Here is a 16,319-nt window from a genome sequence, read left to right as displayed (position 1 = left end):
TCTATACATATATACACATATTTTTTATGTAAAAATAGGTTAGATGACATTTAAACATCTGTAATTTTTTTAAACATTTGTAATTTAAAAATCGATTTATATCTGGCTTAGACATCAATTCAATGGCCTAGTTAAACAGGAGAAGAGTTCATCATTCATGTTCTCAGATAACATTGCAATGGAGGAAACTTACAGATGGCAGCGGCTGCGAGACACTTGACAACGAGTTCTGGAGGCTTACAATTGCCATAGAAGGGAACAGACACGTATTCAGCAAAGCTGAGGCAAATAATGGCAAATGAAGTGGGTTTGATGACAATCAAGCTGGTCCAAGAAAAGAGGTAGGCAGGAATAGGTCCAAAGGCCTCCATCAAGTAAGGATATTCACCTCCTGATTTGGTGATCATTGTGCCAAGTTCAGCAAAACACAGAGCACCTGGAGAATAAACACAGAGAATGAAACAAGGATCATATGTTTTAATGGAAGAGACAATAAGTACATATAGCATAAAATATGTATAGCATAACTACAAAGCACAAATATATGCAAAGAAGATAAACACAAGGTATTTGGGAGGCAGGATAATATAAATAGAGAGATTGGGAAAGATTATGGAAAAGATGGTGCTTAACTTCATTTTTAAAAACTTTTCTCAATAGTATTTTATTTTTCCAAATACACGTGAAGATAGTTTTGAACACTCATTTTTTGTAAGACTATGTCTCTCTCCCTTACCTCTCCCCTCCCCAAGACAGCAAACAATCTAATGGAGGTTAAACATGTGCAATCTTTTTAAACATATTTCCATATTTGTCATGTTATATAAGAAAAATGAGACCTCCCCCCCACCAGAAAGAAAAAGCAAGCAAACAAAAAGGGTGAAAATGTTAAACTTAACGTGTTTAAAGCTTCATTTTGAATGAAGGCAGGAGTAAGGAAAGAATGCATTCTAGGCATATAGCCAAGTCCAAAGGGAACAAGATGGTAAATGGGCATGTTATGTGCGAAGAATATTGAGAAGACCATTTTGACTGGATCACAGGGTAGGAAATAAGGAATATCCAATGAAACTGAAAAGATAGATTAAGCCCAAGTTTTAAAAGCTAAACACATTATTTTTATTATTATTAATATTATAATAACAATGACATATTAACATATTAATAGATTATTGATATAGTAATATTATATGTTATCAATATAACAATATATTATATTATTATTTCTTTCTTTCTTTTTTTTTTGGTGAAGCATTTGGGGTTAAGTTATTTGCCTAGGGTCACACAGTTAGCTAATGTTAAGTGTCTGAGACTGGATTTGAACTCAGGTCCTCCTGACTTCAGAGCCAGTATTCCATCCTCTGGACCATCTAGCTGCCCCTTTATATTATATTTTCTAGGCAATAAGGAGGGAGAGGTATTGATTGAGTAGAGCAGTGATACAGTCAAATGTATATTTAAGAAAACTCTTTGAAATGAGGTCAAAGCCAGTAGAGCCTCCTACCTGGATAGAGTCACAAATATTAAATTCCCCAGCATCAAAAATTCTTTTGTGATTTATCCCTAAATAGAGTCCAAATTCTCGTGGTCGTCAGTTACTTCATTAGTCTTGGCTAGAGAATTCTGGCTAATTGGGACCAGTCCTTAATCTGCTTCTCCTGACCTCCTTTTCCCATCCTGGATTTCCCCACTGCTCCCTTCTCAGTTGAGCATTATATGAGTTCCTTTCTGCAATTCCAGTACTACATAGTTCCTGGATTAGGTTAATAGTTATGAGGAAATATTTGAAATACTCTGGCAATTTTGTCCAAAGAGTTGGAGTGGGGCCATCAAACCCAATTTATTTAGAAAGTCTTCAAAGGACAAGCAATTCAGTCTTCTCTAGAAATAAGTGTTTCCTCTTGGTAAATGGGTTTTCTTATTTATAATAACTATGTAGCACAGGGGAATGATCACTACACTTGAGTCAGAAGACCTGAAGATCTGAGTGCAATCTGACATTTACTAGTTCTGAGAAAATGGACAAGTACTCTGAACCTCAGTTTCTCTCTTTGTAAAATGGTGAAAGTAATATATAATACCTATCTCACAAGGTTGTTTTTAAATTGTGGAAAGCATTTGGTAAACCCTAAAGTATTAAGTAAATCATTATTAGAACAGAAAGAAATCCATAGAACTAATGTTAAAGAATTGAAAGAAATGTATTAATGATATGGCTGAGTCTATTGATTAGCATTTTTAAAAGAAAGATATAAAATTCCCTAATAAGGAAACTCTTAGGAGGAAAGGATTGTTTTTTTTTTTTTTTTTAAATAATGTCCATTTACTAATGCAGTATTGATGATCCTTATGGTGATTTTCTCTTGTGTCTAAGTATTCATTTATTAGCTTAAGGCTACCAGTATATCACAAAGACCCATTCTCTTCTTACAGCATACCCATTCTTAGATCCCTCCTGTTTTAGAGTTGGTGTTTAATATTATTGTGTTTTTTGCTGATTTACAAAAGTCCCCATCACCAATTTAGCTAATTTGTATAGTCCTCAAAGATGGTTTGTCAGCAGCAAGAGAGACTACAGAATATAATATATATATATATAGTATAATATATACTTAATAATATATTTTTTAATATATATATATATATATATACTTTAAAATAACATGCCTTAAGTACCACACAGGTAACAATTCAGATGTTTTGTTGTTTTGTTTTTACCTAATGTAGCAAGAATCCCACAGGCCGACCATATGATCAAACAAGGTCCCACAGCATTGACGTTGCTAAGCACAGATTTGGGTGAAATGAAGATTCCTGAGCCAATTATGGTGCCAATAATGATACAAATTCCACTAATTAGGCCCACCTTAAATTGAGAAGAAAAATAACTGTTAATGTTAGATCCATTGAAGTGATTTTTGCTAGGAAAAGTTGCATAGAAAGACAACAGAAGTGAAAACCAAGATGAGAGCCCAGGAGATGGGATTGTAGGTGTTGCCCACTCACCCTGGCATTTACCCTGACAGCTTCTCCTCACCAGAAATAGCAATTCCCTAGACCAGACCTGCAAAGTCCCTCTTCTAACCCAAGAAGAGCTAGTTAACTCAGCTCTGGGACTCCAACAAGGCAGAGCAGCTCTAGATTACAGGGCAAATCAATCAATCCTTGCCTCAACTCTCTAGGTCCAATCAGTTCCAAACCACATAGCCATCTACCAGAGCACCAGTTGGTCAAATAAGTATTTAGTAAGCATCTACTTTGTGCCAGGGATCATGCTAAGTGCAGGGCCAAGACCTAGCCAGGAAAAGCAACTTGTCATTTGTTCCATCCTCTGATGGCACCTCCCTCCACTTTCACTTTGATTCATTCTCTTCCCCCTCTCACTCAAAAAAATAACAATAAAGTTGATTTTACCATTGTGACTGGAAGGGGTATGAAAAATCACTGTGAGATAGCTCTAGGAGTCATCTCTTTGATTTCTGTGACTGAAGTTCCTTTCCGTGGCCACTAATCCCTAAAAATAGGTCATCTTCCTATAAAGACAAAAAGTTCCTTAAGGGAAGGGATGATCTTACCTTTTTATTTGCACATCACTTATCCCAGTGTTTGGCACAAAGTAGGTGCTTAAAAAATGTTGATTGATAGTTCAGCCAATACCCAAGCAGGAATCACTTCTTTTTTTAAATAATATTTTATTTTTTCCCAAATACATGTAAAAAACAATTTTTAACATTCATTTAAAAAAGTTTTAAGTTTCAAATTATTTTTTTCCCATCCAACTCCCCTCATCCAAAAGGCAAGCAACTTGATATAGGTTATTCATGTACAATCATGCAAAACACATTTCCATGTTAATCATTTTGTGAAAGAAAAGACAGATTAAAAAAAAACATGAAAAAAAGTGAAAAATGATTTGCTTTGATATACATTCAGACTCCATTGATTCTTTCTCTGAAGTGGGCTGTATTTTTCATCATGAGTCCTTTGGAATTGTCTTACATTGCTGAGAATAGCCAAGTCATTCAATTGATCATTGTACATTCTTGTTATTACTATATACAATGTTTTCCTGGTTTTGCTCACTTCACTCAACATCAGTTCATATGAACCTTTTCAGGTTTTTCCTAAACACTCCTGATCTTCATTTCTTATATCACAATGGTATTCCATTATAATATAATAATATAAAATAAATCATTTGTTCAGCCATTCCTCAACTGACAGACATCCCTTCAATTGCTGGAATCACTGGTATTACATTCTTGATAAGCAGTCATCTAGCTTCTAACATGACTCTTAGTAAGGAGATACTACTTTTGGAAAACAGGAATTATTACTAATTTTTCCTCTCATCCATTCTTCTTCTCTCAAATACAGCTTTCACATATCAAGTTAAAGGCTTCTTCCCAAGTCCATAAAAGGACAAAAGAGGGACAATTTAGTCTGTGCTTAGAATGTTTTTATATTTCATACTTTTCATGACAGATACTTAAGAAAATAAGACTAATAATAATAACTAATTTCTATAGCACTTGTATACTGACAATATGTTTTCCTAAAAGCAATCCTGAGAAATAGACAAAACAAGAATGTTTATCCTCATTTTTCAAATAAAAAATTTGAGTTTTAGAGGAAGGAAGCCTTTCACACAGCTAGTAAATTTCCAAACAGAGATTTGAACCCTCATCTCCTGACTCTATGTATCATATTTTTTCTTATTTGTACTGCATAGCTTATAAGTGATAGTTTATACAAAGTGGTACTTTAATACTTCAAAGATCAGTCATTTCTTTGGTGAGAGTGGTGCCCCCATTAAGAGAATGCAATCTCTCCATAACTTAATAACTGGTTTTCAGGACTTCCTGTGGCTTCCACTGAAGTTTTTTTCTGATGCTTCCTGATAAAATGGAATGACCTAGGGTTATCAAAGGCGTGTCAGTAGATTTTGAGTCTTTATAGATGCTACCAAATTGGATTGTTTAAGGGCCAGATTAAGCTCAAAGGAGTTGATCATCTGGGATTAATTTTTAAACCACAGAAATAAAATTAAATATCTAAGTGAAATAATTGTAACTATTCTTATCTACATCCCAGTCACAGAACAGAGCAGCAGCATCAGGTTACTTCATTAGGCAAAGACAAAAAGAAAAAAAACGAATAAAACAGAGTGAGGACAATATTGGAGTCTACATTGGAGGGACATAAACTTAGATTATTAATGATACATCAATCAACAGTTAACTGAAGACTTAACCTGGGATCTATGAACTTGCTGTTGATGGTGTTTTTAACACATATTTTGGGAACTTTTTCGGGGTAGTTGACTTTTTAAATTTTATTTTGCATATTTATTCTGAAAAGGCATTGTTAGGCTTCATTAGGTAGGCAAAAGGCTCTGGAGCACAAAAAGGTTAAGAATACCTGTTTTAGGGGTTTTGCAAGAAGTAATATTCCTAGAATAGAAGTTAGTTTGTGCAAACACTGGTGATACTGACCCAAGAATATTTCCCATGATAAAGACCAACAAATTATGCTGTTCCTTAAACTGGAAGCGTCTGAAATTTGAAGGTCAAGGACAAAGGCAATCTAGATATATTCCCTGTGGTTGCACTGATTGAGCTATGAATGTCAGTATGGAAAAGGTAAGAAACAGGTTATTTGACATTTATAACAATGACTTGGAGAAAGGTTTCAATTCCATGTTCTTCATATTTGCAGATGATATGAGGCTGGGAAATATAGTTAACACCCTGATTGTCAGAGTCAGGACCAAAACATATCTTAGAACCATTGGATCCAAGATTTAAAGCTAGAAGAGATCCTAGCAATCATTTAGGTTGAAATGGACAAAAGACTGGCCCCCTCATCCCTGGGTCAAGGGGCCTCAGGCTTATAGGCAGATGTTGCTCAAACTAAGTTAAGGGAAGTGTTATGTTCAGACTGGGCCCCGTGCCCCAGTTCATGAGACCCTAGACAATATTGCAAAACATGTCAATAGGTTCCGTTGTGTGCTCACTCCCATCCAGACATATCCCCATTGTAAAAGAGAAACTGTGCCAGTGCTTTCTCTGTAACTGCAAGGATGTACCTGGATGTGGTAAATGCACTTAAAAGTGTACCTCGCTAAAGGTTTGGGGCTGATCTCTTCTAGCCTGTCTAGTGGAGATCAGTCCTGGCTGGCCAGCTATTAAAGGATGCTTTAAATTAAATAATCTGGTCTGAGCTGTCTATCTCGTGTCTCTCCATTTCATTTGGAGGTTCCCACCCAGATAAGCCTTTGGCTCAGTCTGATGACCAGTCCCTCTCCCTGGAGGGCGAAAGAGGTTATGAATCCTAGGGGTGGCCACCGAGAGATATCCTCAGCCCCAGTTTCCAGAAATCTCTTTCTGCAGACTAGGAGAGTGACCCAAATTTTTGAATTTGGTTCAAAATTGGCACAGAGCATCCTAAAAGCCAATTCTGGTTAATAAGATTTTGAGGGGCCCCTGCAGCTGCCTAACTATCCTGCAGCCACCTGTCTGGTCTGGTGAGTACTCCTGTATCTATAGCAAGTGGGGTAAGCTGGAGGCAGCGCTAAGCCCCCTTGCCAACCTCCATAGGATGCTGTGTAGTGGTCATGGGTTTTGTCTAAATCTGGACACATCTGGTCTGATCTGATTCTGAGTGCCTTTTGGGGGCACTCTTCTAGTTGTATGTGTTCTGTGTGATTTCTCTGTCTGTTTTGTTAATTTAAGAGCTCTGTTAAGTTTTAAGAACAATGATTAAGAAATTTGGGAATTGGTTATTTGAAAATTTGCTTGTGATTTTAAATTTTTTAACCCGTTGTACTAATTTGTAAGTAAATGGAACATGGCCATTTTAAACTGACAGGAAAGTTTTTTTTTTTTCCTCTTAAAGCAGTTTTCAGAGCCTGCTAGAGTAGAGGGCAATAAAACCTTATCTGATTGAAACTCCAGTATAAAAAAAAATTATTAGGAATATTGGGATGATTCTGAAATTATGGGAAATGTAATTTTGCTATTGCCTTTGCATATGATACCTTTATTACTAAAGAAAAAAAAAAAGGCAGCCTGATTTAGTTAAAGAGCAATACAATTCAAGCTCTGCCTGGACAGATAAGAGAGATGCTAATTGTGGTCAAACACTCAGGCAGGGGAAAAAAAAAAAAAAAAAAAGAACTTCTGTAAGAAGTTTGGTTTGATTCAGTTTAAATGTTAACATTGTAAGTTATGTTTTATGGAGTTATCTAGCTATTCACTATACTGTGAATCTTAAAAGTTTTGAAGAGAACTGGAAAGAAGAATGCAGGTGATTTATGAAGGATTGATTTGTAGGAACAATTAAAGGTTTGCATAATTTGCATGATACTGTCCATAACAGAAATATTTTCAAAAGGACAAAGAAAAAAACTTTTATTTTTTTTCTAAAATGACATAATTGTCATAAAAATGTCATAAAAAATGTCATAAAAAGTAAGAGAAAAGTTTTTGGCAGCAGGAAGAAGAGATGGAGGAGAGAGAAACGGGAAGAGGATCTTTTGTCTTCAAAGATAAAGATTTGACTCACTCACCCCTCCACTGCTTTCTGCTACTTTAGCTAGTTAAAGTTGTTGGAGACTGTTTAAGTATGTAGCATAAGAGAAGGAGAAAGTTGGGAAACTGATGGATTTAGGAAGAAACCTGATATTGGGAAAAAATAAATAAACTGATTGGCTAAATCTTAAGAAGGATTCTCATGTAAGAAATTGAGTGGGGAACCTGGGGAAATTTTTGTCCAGGAGTGCAAGAGTGGGGGAAGGGTGGCCACTTGGAATCCTCTCCTCCCCTCACTCCCCTAAGTTCCAGCCTAACTTTGTTCCAGCCGTTTTTATTTTAATCAAGTTACTGCCAGTGCAGCAAAGTGATTTAAAGGGGCAGGCTTACTTTTAGGTTAATTGACTGAATATTTGTTTCTTGATAAAATAATGGTTTTCTTGTTTGAGGAAAATAGTCATAAATGGGATCCATACTTTGGTAGGATTATTTCTAAAAGTTTAAAGAATCTTTCAGATTCTCTTATGTGGTATTGGGAAATTCTGTATAAGTTTTAACTGACTGTATTAGGTCATCCTGAGGTTATTTAAAGGGCCTCTGAAAATAAAAGTTTTTTTCTTTGTCCTTTTGAAAATATTTCTGTTATGGACAGTATGCAATCTGGGATATTTTTCCATGTATTGGGTATTTTAAAAGCAAACTGATTTGTATATATAATATTCATTTATGAAACATCTATTTGGATAATTGTTTAAGTTGTGAACTTATTGAGACAAATTTGTTACTGTTATCACTATATGGTTATGGTAAATATTTGTTTAGGATTTACCAGATATTTGATTAATGGAACCTTTTATTGGAGATAACATTTCTTGGGCTTGCTTTATGGGAGTTTTAAAGCTCCACTCTCTGACAGTTAGTGGGACAATTTATTGGAATAAAACTGGGTTAAAGTTATTTTATCCTGGATGTGCTGAAGATTGAGTTTTGACTGCTTATGTTATGCTACAGTTAAGTTCTTGCAATTTTTCCTCCCATAACTGATTTCTATGGTCAGAGCAATGGTCAATAGGATTGTTAATGCAATTCAATTATGTCATATTTTGCTGTTTTCAGTGTGATTTATGTAATCATTGTATCCTAAATGCTTAGGCAAATAAGTATTTAGCCTGGTCATCTGTCTGTTATTGGGTATTTGTGTTTTTTTCAAGGTTTCTAAATGATAAGAGGACAATTAACAGTGGGGTCTGTGAGACCTAACTGCTGTTAAGACTTGAGATTACAGCTGGTGCCTGTCCTGTAAAGCAGTCATCTCTTCACATAGGAAGCTGCTGGCTCTTCACATTTTGCAGCAGTCTTGTGGACCAGTCTTTTTATATCAGACTGTTCTAACCTCTATTTGTGAGATTTGTGTCAAATCATGGATATTGACTTGCTTCTGGGACCTTGCTCAGCTTTGATTGTCAGCATGGCTCAGCCACCCTCTGCATGGACTGAGAGCCACCAACCATCTTCGCCAGGATGCAGTTTTAACTGAGAAGCTTTGTCCCCTCACACCTGATGGACTGATATGGGGGACTGTGGGAATGGTTGATGACTGACTGTTAAACCTTGACTGGTCATCTATTACCGTGTGTTTAAGATTTGGGAGGGATTTGTTAAAACTGTGTAACTGTTGCTGTTATGTTTGTGAGATTTTTAGGAAATACTACTGTACTAGTCTGTTATATATAGGTATTTTGATTCACTCTTGGGGTTTATATGTGGAATGGTCATTTGATAATTCCTTTCCATGGGAAAAAAAAAGGGAGGATGAGATAGAACATTGGGGAAACTGGCATATTTTTTCTAAAAATACTTGAAAGAATAGGAATCCCTTATTCTGTCAGAATTGCCCTGGTGGACTCAGTTCTTGGGATTATTAATTCTTTTTTAGAAACAACCAGAAATCAGACACCTGTCTTGGGACTGGCAGTCTCTCTGATCTGTTTTTTTCCAATCCTGTAACCCCAGTTCATTAATTAGTACTTCAGCAATCTCAAAAGACCTTGTAGTTTGATATCAGGCATCTAAAAGTTTGGGGTTTGCCTGCCTTGATGGTCTAACTGTGCATAATCTGCTCTGCAATCTGATCTTTTCTGCAACCCTGTCTGTTCCTCTGGGCAGGGACAGGTGAAGCTACTCCAAGCCTCACCCTTCTCCCATGAAGTGGGTTACCCCTCTGAATGGGCCTTGTGCCCTTGAGCCCTGCTGCTCTGTAAGCAGAGACTGAGTTAAATGCACAAATGACTGAAGACCACCTAACTCACAATGAACTATCCATCTCAAACTGGATTCTCTGGCTGAGATGGTGCCCCAGCTGCAGAGGACCTGACATGCTTGCAACAGGGAGCCTTTGCCCTGCTGTTAACTCTGGGGTTATCAGGGAGAGACTTGTCCTTGCATTTTTTTTTCTTTTCTAGTTTTATTTTGGCCTATTTGCTTCACATAGGATTCAGAAGAGAGAGTGTGTGGAATGTTGTGCCATAGTCCTCTTTAATTGTCCTGACTCAGTTTCCCCAACTGATTCTGCCTCAGTTTCCCTAAATTGTTCTGACTCAGTTTCCTTAACTGTTCTGCCTCAATCCCCTTAGTTGTACAACTCCCCTCTGGTTCATTAAGAATGATGGCCACTTGCTCCATGTCCAGTGTCTCCCACCCTGCTGTCAGAACCAGATTGCTGTTCCCACTCTCAATGTTCTGACTCCACCCCTGCCTTGGTCTAATAGAGTCCTGTCCAGTCAAACAAACTCTCCAATTAATAGAATGTTGGGATCTCTCTGATCTCTATCTTGCCTCAGTTTCTCCATCCTTACATTTGCCTTCTTATCTCTCAGGTAGACCTGTTGTTCATGAAGCAGGGAGGTTTGTGTGTGGCCCTGGGGAGGCTCGTTATTTCTATGCAAACCGCTCAGGTATAATTAGGGAGTCTCTAGCTTCCCTAAGAGCGGTTAGATGGCCGTGAGGCAGGTCACAAGGCTTCAGTGCCTTGGTACCAATCGCTCCACAGATGGTCCCCTTGGCTCTCCCTCTACCCTCGGGGATTGCGGGCCCTGTCCTTCTGTTCCTACTCCTTCTCCTCATAGCCCTCTGTGTTATTAAGTACCTTGTCACCTATGTCCAGAACCGTATACAGGCTGTCAAGTTATTTACCCTCCAGATGACCTATTCCCCATGGCCTCGGATGAGTCACAGGTCTGACCATAAAAAGGGAGGAGTGAAATGGACTAAAGACTGGCCCCCTCATCCCTGGGTCAAGGGGCCTCAGGCTTATAGGCAGATGTTGCTCAAACTAAGTTAAGGGAAGTGTTATGTTCAGACCGGGCCCCATCCCCCAATTCATGAGGCCCTAGACAACATTGCAAAACATGTCAACAGGTTCCGCTGTGTGCTCACTCCCATCCAGACATATCCCCATTGTAAACGAGAAACTGTGTCAGTGCTTTCTCTGCAACGGCAAGGCTATACCCGGATGTGGTAACCGCGCTTAAAAGTGTCCCTGGCTAAAGTTCGGGGCTGGTCTCTCCTAGCCCGTCTAGTGGAGGTCAGTCCTGGCCAGCCAGCTATTAAAGGATGCTTTACATTAAATAATCTGCTCTGAGCGGTCTATCTCGTGTCTGTCCATTTCAAGGTTAACCTCCGTTTTACAGATAAGGAAGCTGAGTTCTGAGAAGTTACTTGCCTGGACTAGCATTTGACTGAAACTAATAAAATGAAATTTAATAAGGAGAAATATAGTGCCTTGCACTTGGTTTTAAACGAATCAACTTGATAGGCGCAGGTCAGGGGATGTTTGGACAGAACTGAATACAAACTTGTTTGGAAAGGATTTGGAAGTTTGGGTGTAATGCAAATTAAGAGTCAACAGTGTGATTTATCAGCCAAGAAAAGCTGATATGGTGTTACATTAAAAGAGATATAGCTTCCAGAAAGGCTCAACCCTCCTGTCCTCTCCCATGATCAGGACACATGTGTAATATGGTCTTCAGTTTTACACGTCAGTTTAAGGACATGATAAACTGGAGAACAATTGGAGGAGAGCAATCAAGAGGGGCTTTAAAACTATGCCATATGAGAATCCCTTGGGGGAAAATGGGCACATTCTACAAAAGAGACTGGAAAAGAGAAGTTTTAGGATCAACACTGTTGGGGGCTTCAGCTCTCCAGTACTCCTTCCTCTCCTCTGGCAATCCAGGTTACAAGCAACTAACTCTATCTGACAACTGGAGCAGAGAAAGAGGTCTGGTCTTCCTGAAGGACTTAGTCCAAGCTCAATATTGTTTCTCTAGGTGATGCTCTAAATTTTCCTGTTGCTAAATTTTTCAAGGACTTTGATTTGTATAAAAGCTGACACTACCAAAAGCAAGTATTAAAAAAAAAAAAGCCTTAAAATTTCCTGAATAGATGCAGAATTGAGTATATATGCATTTCCTCCATGAACATTCCACTTTAATTTCTAAAAGGTGCGAGGCCATACCTATGGTTCTAAAAGGACATCATTACAATCATAAGCTGATATAAAGGTGAGTCACTTAAATCCTATATCCTTGACACTAAAGAACTCTGAGCCACAAAGATAAATTAGTGGAGAACCTATTACTAACTGGCAATTCTTTAGTTATTAGGGGAATTCAGGTTGCAATAACGTACTTAATTTGGGTCATATAACCTGACTGATGACTCTGTGTTCTCGAAATGGGGCCTGCAGGCAAGCCTCCTCTGCTGAGGGAGAAGGGAGTGGCTGGCACACCCCTTCCAAGGTCTAATCCTGATCTGTAGAGATAGGTGCCAAACTTATGGGGAATCCAGGGAAGATGAGACTGTTGGAAAAGGGCAGCCCAGAACAATGGGGGCCTTGCAGGCAGTTTCCACCTGGGAGCTGCCCTGTGGCCTGTGGACGGAACTGGAGGTATTTGGGTTCACATCTTACAGTGGCCGCTGGTGTCCTACACCAGGCCTGGCTCTTTGTTCAGTCTGTCTTGGACGTGCTCCAAAACCATCTGCTTAATTGGAGACATCACACCATCGTGAACCTCAGCCCCAGGGTTGAGCCAGAATGGACCTCTCTCCGGGACCTCAGGACATTGGCCAAAGTCTGCTGGGACTTCTGCCTCAGGGAATTCTCAGGGTTGACTCCTCTCTGGCAGCCTCACCTGATCCCTGCTAGAAAGGTCTTAAGTTAGCTTGAAAACACAGAACAATCTTGGAAGTTATTAACCTATTGCGAAGGAGGGCTAATAAGGAGGTCACTCTGGGAACCAAGCCAGCCCTTCCAAGGGACCCAAAGCTTGTGCTTCCAGCTCCTTGTTGTGGTAAACAACTCAGACTGCCCTCAAGGCTCCAGGTAGGTCCAACTGCACTGAATGACCAGAACCCTCCCTGACTTCTCTTCAGTCTTTCATGACAATGCTCTGCAAGGCTTGTTTATGGACAAGAACAGTGAGAATGAAATGCTTGGAGAATAATGATAAAAACAAATCTCACTCATGGAAATAATGACACTGAGAAGTATGAATAACTGAGCTCAGGAGACTGAGGTACTCAGTAATCCAGTTCTTTCTGGCTCTAGATTGAAGGCTGTTTTATTTATTATTTGTGGCTTTTCTCTTTATATCTTTTATAGGTCACTCCCAGGTGTTTGTTACTCAAGCTAGAAAAATTCAAGTCTCTGGAGGCTAAAATCTGGTTGTTACATTTTCGGGAAAGAAGGAATTTTCAGTTTCTGGCTTTATTGCCATTAGCTTCTGAGCCTGACACTAGGCTGTTCTTTGTTCTCACTCAGATTTCCAGCCTGGACGGAAGGCCATATCACATTTGCCATAATCTCTTACTACAGAGAGGCACCAGAAGGGAGACTATTGGTCTCTCTGATTGTTTACTATCAAGCTAATTATTTTGTTAGGGGATTACATATCCCCCACTGAACTCCAAATAGTTGGATCTTTCTCCTCCAATTGTCATCAAATTGTGGGGTTCAATAATGTTTCTCAAAAATGGAACTTAGATTTTACAAATCTAGAACTGGATCATGGTTTTATTGGGATTAAAGGACCTTAGTGACTATATTCAATCCAATTATTTTACAGAGAAATACACTGGTTTTTGGTAGAAGAAAAGTAATTTGCTGGAGGTCACATAAGATAGTGGAGTGGCAGAGGCAGAATTTCAACCTAGGTCCTCTAAAATTTAGAGGTGTCAAACCATGGGTCACAGGAAGCCAGAAAAACTCCAAGGAAATAACTTTAAAATATAAATACAAGATAGATAATGATAATTTGTACTTTTCTAAACCCAAGCTGCAGGAATCCATCTCTATTTGAGTTTTATTTTCTATTCTATTTCTAGACCATTGCAGTCTATTTCAGTACTCTTAATATTACAAGACAGTTTTCTAAATCCAATTATATAGGCAAGAAGTTTAGGAGAATGAGACTCATACTAGAATTCCCCAAATAATTTCTTCTATTTTTGTTTCTTTTTTGAGAGTGGCTAATAAACAGGGTAAAAGGTCAGTTTAGCCTTGGCAGGGTTAAGGAAAGGATAAAAGCCTATTGTATATACATGTCTCTTATTTAAAAAACAAACAACCAACCTTCTCTTGTCCCTGGTCCTCTTCTAATAACCATTCATGACCAAACTTAAATCAGAGTTCTATATCCTTTTCCTTCATTTCCTGTTCATTCACTTCACCTTCCACATCATAAATCTGATTTCTATCCTTTTCATTCTGCTGAAAATGTTCTCTATTAAGTCCATGGTCAAATATAGTGGGTTTTTTCCCTCTGAATCCATTTCCTTTGATTATTCTGCTTCATTTGAATCGCTATTCCTTCTTAAAACTTCCATACAGTCCCATGGCTCTTCTGCTTCTTGAACCACTCATGCACTGTTGTTTTGCTTAATTTTCCTTTCTCCTTGAAATATTTATACTTTTTCCTTTGCATAATTCATGTGCAGGCTTCAACTCTCAAACTTATCAATCAATGCTGCTGACTCTCAATGGGTCTCCAGTTCTTTTCCCTCACCTGCATTTCCACTGTCTATTAAATGTTGCCACCTGGCTGCCTTGCTATTACTTCAAAGTATTCACTATTTGGAAAATTCACCACAGAAAAATGTTTTTGATGAACCAAGATGTTTGTTGTGGGATTTTACCTGAACAAGGACTCCTTTACTTCATGTCAATCAAGGACATATTTTCCAAGAAGCATGGAAACATTATGAAGTAATAGATAGAAGACCAGACCAGGCTCCAGAAGATGTGGGTTCAAGCCACACCTCTGCCACTTCCTATCTATCTGACATTGGGTAGGACCTGTGATCTCTTGCAGCCACAGTTTCCTCATTTGTAAAAAAAAAAAAAAAAAAAAAAAAAAAAATCATAGATAAGCTCTGTTTACCTCAAAAAGTAATTGTAATAATAGTGTAATAATTTCCCAGGAAATTATGCATGAGAAAGTGCTTTAAAAATTGTAGAAGGAATTACTATTATAATAACAGCTTTGTAATATTGAGAGAAAAATAATGTACTCTGGTCATAAGAGAGGACCAAAACACTCACAAGCATTTTTAATTATACATGAAAAAATTAAACATATTGATAAACATGATTTTGCCTGCAATTCTTTATATACCAACTCCTGTCTATCACAAAGAAGAGGCAACACATTTTTAGAAGGAAGAATCACACTCACCTCTTTTTGTAGGTTTGTACTTTTAGGTTCTTTACTCTGGATTGACTGCTCATCCTTTCTTCTTTTTCTTACACTGTTTTCCTCCATTTTAAACTCTCTATAGGTTTCAGGATGATATAAGGAGAACAGAAATAGAATATTCCTCAAATAGAATTAATAGATAAAGATGTATAGAGCATCAAAATTTTCCCTAGTCTTTTGCTATCAAATCAAAAGTTAGTAATTCTGCTAATACTATTGAGAATTAAACTCCACAGGATCTGTAGCAAGTTATCCTAATTAACTCCAAAATTAAAGAATTTATATGTCTTAGGGAAGACCAACTGTCACTGACAAGTAATCCTGTTAGTTCTAGTAGTGAGATACAGTCTGTGAAATAGCATAATCATGATCTTTACACAATTTAAAATCATCATTTGCACAAATATTTAGAGACCCATCATTTGTCTGTCAAGACAAACCTTTCTGCATGACAAAATTTGTTATGAAATCAACTCAGACTTGCTTCTTTTGTGGAGATTCACAACTTTATTTTATCTTACATAGACCTATGGCAAAGCATGCTGTTATCTAGTGCTGATTTACTAAGAAAGCTTTCAACATCACTTTCAAATTTTATTCTAAGGGAAAAAAATAAATATTACATATGTACAAGTGCCTGGCAGAAATCCCAGCAGAGGTATCATCTATGCTTTTACTTTGCATATATTGAGTTCTTAGAAAATACTCATTGAACTGATCCATCATAGAATGAAAGAATGGTTGACAGAGGCCAGCTGAAAGTTAATTCAATAGTATATTACCATTAAAAGATAAATTCTTCATGTCCCAAAAGAAACCCTCTCTAACCCTTTTGACTGAGAAGAATCTTCCATCATTCCATCATGCACTTACCTTTCTTCTCTCTTTGACCTTGCAGATTTAGGAGATGAGTTTTTCCTTCTTTAAGGATTTGGATTCCTTTTACACTAAATCATTTACTTAGGAACACCCATGTCTTATGCTTAGGAGTAGAGGAAGCCAGAAGGTACAGAGGTCGTCAAGAGGTAATTAT

At 37.8% G+C, this 16,319-nt stretch overlaps 1 protein-coding gene across 1 annotated transcript in view; it reads right to left on the bottom strand.

Annotated features, from left to right (window-relative positions):
• The window catches only part of SLC7A9 (solute carrier family 7 member 9), a 38,177-nt gene extending 22,819 nt beyond the window's left edge, over positions 1-15,358 (bottom strand). Inside the window, exons 1-3 of the mRNA XM_031954382.1 lie at positions 15,266-15,358; positions 2,719-2,866; positions 194-436 (exon numbers count right to left, since the gene is read on the bottom strand). Coding sequence (XP_031810242.1) covers positions 194-436; positions 2,719-2,866; positions 15,266-15,352 — 478 coding nt within the window. The 5' untranslated portion in view covers positions 15,353-15,358. The remainder of the gene's footprint in view (positions 1-193; positions 437-2,718; positions 2,867-15,265) is intronic.
• Between the last annotated feature and the right edge of the window lie 961 nt (positions 15,359-16,319).

The sequence above is a fragment of the Sarcophilus harrisii genome, chromosome 2 (assembly GCF_902635505.1).
Source record: "Sarcophilus harrisii chromosome 2, mSarHar1.11, whole genome shotgun sequence".
Classification (NCBI taxonomy): Eukaryota; Metazoa; Chordata; class Mammalia; order Dasyuromorphia; family Dasyuridae; genus Sarcophilus; species Sarcophilus harrisii.
This window is presented reverse-complemented; position numbering and strand designations above follow the sequence as displayed.